The 7443-nt window shown below is 36.9% G+C and overlaps 2 protein-coding genes across 2 annotated transcripts; one reads left to right on the top strand and one right to left on the bottom strand.

The window, feature by feature from the left end:
• Positions 1-1443: 1443 nt before the first annotated feature.
• Positions 1444-3461, bottom strand: LOC128864287 (uncharacterized). Its single transcript, XM_054103884.1, has 2 exons — positions 2409-3461; positions 1444-2334 (listed from the first exon to the last, which is right to left on the bottom strand). The coding sequence occupies exons 1-2, from the start codon at positions 3339-3341 to the stop codon at positions 1852-1854; spliced, it is 1416 nt and encodes a 471-aa protein (XP_053959859.1). The 5' UTR covers positions 3342-3461; the 3' UTR covers positions 1444-1851.
• A 1737-nt stretch (positions 3462-5198) lies between these two features.
• On the top strand, positions 5199-7192 carry LOC128862757 (transcription termination factor, mitochondrial). The gene is made up of 4 exons (XM_054101463.1): positions 5199-5747; positions 5818-6247; positions 6357-6507; positions 6563-7192. The coding sequence occupies exons 1-4, from the start codon at positions 5294-5296 to the stop codon at positions 6830-6832; spliced, it is 1305 nt and encodes a 434-aa protein (XP_053957438.1). The 5' UTR covers positions 5199-5293; the 3' UTR covers positions 6833-7192.
• Positions 7193-7443: the final 251 nt, after the last annotated feature.

Below are 7443 nucleotides of genomic sequence, written 5' to 3'. Positions count from 1 at the left end.
AGCCCAAGTCATGAGCAGCCAATGAAGCGAAAGTATCAACTTGTTTCTCTTAACAAAAAAAAAAAAAAACTGCACTTGCACGTCAATAATTTCGCGATTATACCGTAATGGTCACTTTCGCATTGCCAATTTATTCACAATTTTTTTTATTTAAAATAGTTTTTCGTAAATACTTTTTCTAATTTTTACCGAACAGTCACTTACATGTTCTTATTTAGGGCCATGGTGTTCCTAGCTTAATAGATATCGTAAGATTATCTAGTTCCAGTTAACTCTGTTGGGCGCCAGTTATATTAGTTCAACTTCCCTCTGGAGCAGTATTGATGCCTTGGTCCAGCGGCGGGTGTTGCTGACACGTCTCAAGTTATATGTATTCAACTTCCTTCTGGAGCAGTATTGATTCCTTGGTCCAGCGGCGGATGTTGCTGATACGTCTCAGCCACTTCTTAATTCAATTAACTTTAGGATGGTTATGTTGGGGGACTTGACTTCGTCCCCTTGTTGGACTATTGGCCTTGTGGCTCAACAGTGTAAATTAATAGATCAAATATTAACGGCGGCGTGCCGGAGTAAAGCCAATCGTTCTTTATTGAATAATTGTCTGGACAAAACTGATTATAAGAATGGAGAGTATAAAAGACTAAAGCTAAGTACATAAATGGTAAACATGAATCTAAACCTAAATACATAATAAATATATAAAGATTATGCCATGGGTTTGTGTGTGGTCAGTAGAACCGACTCAGCATATTTCGGTCAGAACTCCAACGCTTGCGACATAACGGAAACGACTGGCCGTTGCTTCGACCCACATTACTTTGTTTATGTTGCATATGTGGTCGGGTTCAACGACATTGTTTGCGCGCGGGTTGCTCGGTGAATTCATTGCGAGGGAAGTTCGATGACTTGGCTGTTAACTTAGATACATATATTGCCAAATTATTAAATAACAAGTACAAATATATAACACAAAAATACCTTCAAATCTTTCGATTTGTATTTCGGAAACTGCAGCAAAGGGGACTGGCGGCTGTGGTTCAGAAGTACATATCTCTTTATCATTGGCGGATTCCTATTTAATATATCACTTCAATTAAACTTCAGAAATTTTATCCAAAGTATTTTTACTTACAATCTCCATTTTAATCACCATTTTTATTTAAATTTAGAGTTTTGATTCAATTCGCAAATTGTAATTAATTTGTGTTTATTTGCGTTGCAATCAGCTGTTTTTCTCACTTGCAAATTCTTGCAAGTGAAAACTTGCAACTTCCCCTCAAAATGAAATGTAATTTTGCTTTCTCACTTTCCCCTACTTTGCAAGTTTTTTTGATACATAAACACCAAAACTTGATAACAATTGTTGCAAATTACTTGCCTCATGAACAGACCTATTTACTCATTTTCTAAATAATCATTTAAGCCAGAGGTACGGAAAACCCATTTTCACGATTGCTTCTTCAACAATATCTATTGTATTAAAATTAGTCAGACAAGTGGTAATAAACTTACAACATACTTTAAACTAGCCAATACATATATTCAGACTTTTATCTTTTAAATGCGATTAAGAACAATACTGCATTTTAATGAATTGAAAATAATTTTAAACCTATAGTTGAGCTCACATTTTTTATATAATCTATGTAGGCACTGGTGTATATGTGTTCTTGTACTAACAAAAAGTTCTATAAAACAAAATTAGCAGTCTTCAGGTTTAAATATATAATAATTAGCTTAACATCTAATAAATACTTAATATTTTTTATTCAATATGTTTAAAACACTAAGAATTTGTACGTGTATTACAGTTAAAATGTTCCGTTGACACTCTTCTCCCACCTCAAGAACTCAGTTATAGGTATCAAGACGAGTTACTACCGCTTGCAAATAACCGTTTCGGAAGCAAATCTCATCTTCGCCACTGTGCTTCCGCCAATTCCGCAGTGGGCGGATATCACGAAAAGGGTTCACTGTAAGTTTAAATAAACGACAAATACGCGTTCCTAAAGGTTCTTTGTGAAGTACCCGTCTCAATACATCAAAGTCATAAATTGCCTCTTCGCGAGTCATTGAGGTAAAAAGTATAGGTAAATTATATGTTAGCAACAATTCTTGAATGGCACCTGTCCAAGTATCTTTTTTGAGTCTTATACTACTTGGATTCCCCCCCGTCGGTTCCTCTAGCTCGCTCTGTTCAAATGTTACGGGTGGAAAATACTCACAGAAATCGCAATTAAAGGCAGCGATTAATGAAGGTGTCAGACTCACTTCTTTGGCGAATTCTTGGAATAACATGCGATATCTGACGTATAACACACTGCGATTGCAGCCCTATACGAGTTAAAATAAATTGTTACGTGTTAATTTTCTTTGTTCGTAATATCGGTCAAATGGGGTCATCTTACATTGTAATTATAGGTAATATTTCGTATATCAGAACCCATCACATCCGGACCTATGAAATGTAGCTCTAAACTCGTAAACTGCGGGTATTGCAAGAAAAACCACTTTGTGTGAATTTGCCGAAACCAAAAATCTTGTTCTATTGTAGCACCCAAAATGAAAATTATAAATTTGGTGCCAGCGAAGTTCTTCATATCCGTAAAACTGAGTGTAAAACAAATGGTGCCCATACAACTGAAGTCTGCCGCACATGAAAAGAGCTGATAGTCTATTATTGACAGTGTCGGATTTTTAGGCAACTTCTTTGAAGTGATTTGCTCCCAGGCTCCAAACAAATCCTTAGTCAGAAAATCATCTACTGGATTTTGCAAATCATCGAGGAGAACTTCTGGCGGCATTTGTACTTGTACTTTGTATGGACTGTAGTATAATTGAAGTAGACCGCATTTTTTTCTGTGCCGTTCCAGGTCCTCTTTGGCATGTTCGGTTGAGCAATAAGAAACCCCATAGCAGTCGTTACAGCTACGCAAGTGAATCATATTATAACAAATTTCACAATATGCCGGATATGAAGCCAGTTCCTCTTCTCGAAATTCGAGATGTCGTCCAAATAGTGTCCTAAGCAAATATTTCACTTGAACTATAGCACGTCCCAGCGCATACTCATCTTTAGGCACCCCATTTATATAGTACGGATGCGGTACTTGACAGTTCCTCATAATCAAGCTTATGGCGCGGCAGAAATTACGATGCATTTGCCAATCAATTCGTTGATGCTCTTCACTACAATACAGTACTAATTTGCAGCCACTGCACTTAAACAATTTTATGTGCTTTGGCCTCTTCATTGGTGTTCCCTTTGCTTGCATTTCTATTTCCAACAAGATGCATATATTGCAGTAACGTGATGAACATATATTATAGGAAATATCCATCTTCGGAATATTAGATATATATAAATAAGCAGTTAGAAATAATTAAGGCGTATTGATAAAAATTTAAGTTTGATTTGAAAATGAGTTTCAATAATAAATTAAACGGGTCCCTATAAAAAACAACAAAAATCCCATTGAAACAGTTAAACAATGTAAAGGTCTGATTATGCATACTTCGTACAACTTCGCATACTTTCTCACAACTTCAAAAAACTTAGGGCTGATTAGGCTTGGCTTAAAATCGTATTTTCTGCCGGGCTTTCTTAAAGAAATAGTCATATACAGTAGGATCTGTTTTTATGCGGTAGATACGTTCCGCAAGAAGCAGCATAAAAAAAAACAGCATAAAAACAGAACCTACTGTACTTACAATTTTCTTATAGCAATAATATGCAAATCCGCAAAAGTATTACTGTATTTGATATGTCATTTAATAAAATATCAGTAAAATCTAAATTCAACAACTGCTAATTTTTCATAAGTTGTGTTAAGTTCCTTACCTCAAATTACAATTGTAAGATTGGACATGTATATACATATAATTAGCGCTTACACCATTTTTGGGTGTTTGGCCGAGCACCTCCTCCTATTTGTGGCGTGCGTCTTGTTTTTATTCCACAAATGAAGGAACCTACAGGTTTTAAGCCGACTCCGGACGGCAGATATTTTTATGAGGAACTTTTTCATGGCAGAAATATACTCGGAGGCTTGCCATTGTCTGCCGAGGGGTGACTGCTATTAGAGACATTTTTTATTATTTGGGTGTTTCACTGAGATTAGAACCTACGTTCTCTCTGAATTCCGAATGGTAGTCACGCACCAACCCATTCAGTTACGGCGGCCGCTGGACATATTGAACGCAATTTGTAGTATGCCCCGTAGAAAACCGAAAACGAGCTTAGGTGGAAGGAAGCAAATAACGCTGGAGAGAAATCATCTCGACAAGCAAGCAAATGCAAGCATTGTTATAAATTCGAGAGACCCGATATAGTCATTGGGTAACGAAGATAGTAATTGGGTAACACTGGACGGTGAAATGGATGAATTACACCATCATGTAAGGTAGCATGCCCAGCTACATAGTAATAAGATGAAGGAACGATTTGACAATACTGTGAATTTCGAAGGATTTAGGGAAGATAACTTGGAATTCCTTATAACCCGCAAAGAAAGAAAAGGGTTTCTCCGAAATTGTAAGCATTCTGTGAAGGTCCTTAGAACGTGATTAAAATATTGAATGATGTTGTGTATCATATACAGCAATGCAAAACTGGAAAAAGTCAAGTAGTTTCTCTGGAGTGTTAAAAATTACTTGTTTGTGAAGAGAAAGACAGAGCAAGAGCATTGGAAACTTCCTAACTCAAGATATTATACGCATACAAACAAAAATTTAATTAAATATATTAGATATTTAGTTTTTACTTTTGCGACTACGAATTTCTTCATAGGATATTGATATGGGCGAAAATGAAATAGAATACGTCGTTGACTACCAAGGCTGTCGATCAATTGGGGTAATGTTTTTGCAAAAACAGGTGAGAGTGACGTCATTGCCACAACACATCGACTGCTGATTTCGGAACTTAATCAAGAATATTTACAGCAACGGACTACAGATCATTTTGACGCTCCAGAAAAAGAAAAAAAAAGAATGAGTTATTCTAGTAACACCACCTTGAATTTATTAATGCATTATACTTTTCACCGTTGATGAAGAAAAAAAAAATACATCCAAGAATGATTGTAATCAAGAACGCCGAGATCGTAAAAGTTTAATATAGTGTGTATTTTTTTAAATATAACCAAGGTGGCAGGGCTAAGTAGCACACATTACAGCCTGGCAATACCCTCGAACAGCTGATATTACAGCGGTACTTGATTAGTTTTGCAAAATTCTAAGTGGTATTTTTTTGATGTAGCTTTTAAATTTGTGTTAAACAAAAAGTATAAAGATGCTCAGACAAGTATTGTACCATTTGAATCGTAATATTTCATTCAATCGACAAATTACAACAACAATACTACCCACTGTGAGACGCAGATTTGCAGTGTCCACAGTACAGCGTTTAACAACCCGCCTTCCTGATAGTGTTGAATCGGCCGATGCGGAGGAACCAACAACTTTCGCCGTTTTGCCCAACGATTCTGAAGCTTCGGAAAGAGGTCCCGGATATATTGTACCATATCCTGTTGAGCAAGAAAAACGCCAACGTTATACACTGGTTGAGGCATTGCGAACACGCTACAGGCTAACAGATAATGACATAGATCGCATAGTAAAAGATGAAGTGGTAAAGCGGTCATTTCACCATCGCTCACTGTCGCACACCCTGGAAATGCTTTGCTTAGAAGGAGTAACAAAAGAAAGTTTCTTGAACTATCCATGGCTTATAACGCTCGACAAAGGTAAGAACATTCACGTCAGTGTTTAATACCCTTTTATAGAAGTGACTTTCTTTACAATTTCTCTTCCCAGTGCGTTTAAAAGACAAACTAGCGCTGATACACACCCTTCCTGTGCGTGATATTAACCACTTTGTGCCATTTTTACGTTTGACACTGCCGAGGCTGCGTAAATTAGTGTCGATTATGAATCGAGAGGCGAATGTTATACCACAAAACAATCGCATTTACTACATCAGTGAGATGCTAAAAACCGATCCCAAACTTGTAACGAAATATTTGTCCAAACGTTTGTTTATCTTGGAAATGCCTTTTGACATGCTGGAGCAGAATCTCAGTCATATGATCACATACAATGTTTCTCCACAGAGTATTTTGAAAGACCTCTGGGCTTTTAGATATACGCCAAAATCTGTGCAGCTGCGTTTGGAACGAGCGAAACGCGCTAAAAAAGACAAAATTATGCCGTGGATGATACGTTGTCCAGAGCCCATTCTGCAAAGGTAAGACCGAAAAAAACACATTGTATGCTATTTTTATTGCTAACAAATGCGTGGATAAGACGCTTAAAAACACAATGTTTGTCACGATTTGTAAATAAATTATTAACAGGTCATTTAAGCTTACGTTAGACGAGCTTGCTGTGCTGGGGGAGAAAAAAAATGTGGTCGAATACGTGGCAGAACGCTTGGGATTTGATGTGAACAGCACTAGATCTATAATGGAAAGGCATCCAGCTGTTAAGCGAGTACGCGTAACAAAGGTAAAGTTAAGAATAGAGAGCTGTTATGGAATATATTTTATGTCGCGTTTTTCAGATAAAGGAAGTGCTAGACTACTTGCTATTGGAAGCGGGTTTTACTGCTCATGAAATTGCGAATGTGCCGCGTATTCTATGCCACGGCTTAGAAACGACGAAGCAACGCATAGAGGAATTAAAATCCTATGGTTGTCGACCATCAACTTTGGTAATTGTGTGTCGCAGCAAACGTGAATACGATAAGTTTGTAAAAACTTGGCTCGAATGTCAGACTAAAAGGCACAAACAAGAAGGCACAGATAAAAATGTTGAAGCCGAAACATCATAGCATATTAGTTGGTAGCAAACACATTAATCATTTTGTTCTGTTTTACATTTTGTGCATGTAAATAAACTTTAGTTCCTTAAGTTGTAAAAACGAATAATATGCTTGATGTTAGTTTGCTTGAAAGATATACATACATACATACATATAGAAATATTAATGCCAATGACAATCCTTCGAGTTTATTTCTGCCACGAAAAAGCTCTAATAAAAAACCATCTGCCGTTTGGAGGTGGCATAGAAGTGTAGGTGCCTCCATTTGTGGAAAATCGAGCGTGTGCGAGCTGTAATAATTGCGGCAGTTTTACTTTTTATGAGAGAAAAAGAAAGGATTTATTTAATAAATAATACTTTGAAGTGTAATACTTTATTTATTTATTGTTTTTAACCCAAAATTAAGGTCAAATGAAACGAATGGGCCCATCTTTCGATGTTTTCAAACAGAACGTTCGGCCGGGGATACATTATGCAATATTACGGCAACTAAACAGCTGAGAATCAGCAACAGGCTATCAAAAAAGTAACAGGGTCGCATTCTTGCTGTAATTCTTGAGTGCAGTGAACGTTGTTGTTGTTGTAGCAGCATGTTCTCTGGCAGCATATACCTTTCCCAG

This window comes from Anastrepha ludens, chromosome 5 (assembly GCF_028408465.1).
Source record: "Anastrepha ludens isolate Willacy chromosome 5, idAnaLude1.1, whole genome shotgun sequence".
Lineage (NCBI taxonomy): Eukaryota > Metazoa > Arthropoda > Insecta > Diptera > Tephritidae > Anastrepha > Anastrepha ludens.
This window is presented reverse-complemented; position numbering and strand designations above follow the sequence as displayed.

Coding starts and splice junctions, on each gene's coding strand:
- LOC128862757 (XM_054101463.1), top strand. CDS start 5,294: ATGCTCAGACAAGTATTGTACCATTTGAATCGTAATATTTCATTCAAT. Junction 5,748..5,817: donor GCTTATAACGCTCGACAAAG/GTAAGAACATTC, acceptor TTCTCTTCCCAG/TGCGTTTAAAAGACAAACTA. Junction 6,508..6,562: donor AGCGAGTACGCGTAACAAAG/GTAAAGTTAAGA, acceptor CGCGTTTTTCAG/ATAAAGGAAGTGCTAGACTA.
- LOC128864287 (XM_054103884.1), bottom strand. CDS start 3,341: ATGGATATTTCCTATAATATATGTTCATCACGTTACTGCAATATATGC. Junction 2,335..2,408: donor ATATTACCTATAATTACAAT/GTAAGATGACCC, acceptor TAACTCGTATAG/GGCTGCAATCGCAGTGTGTT.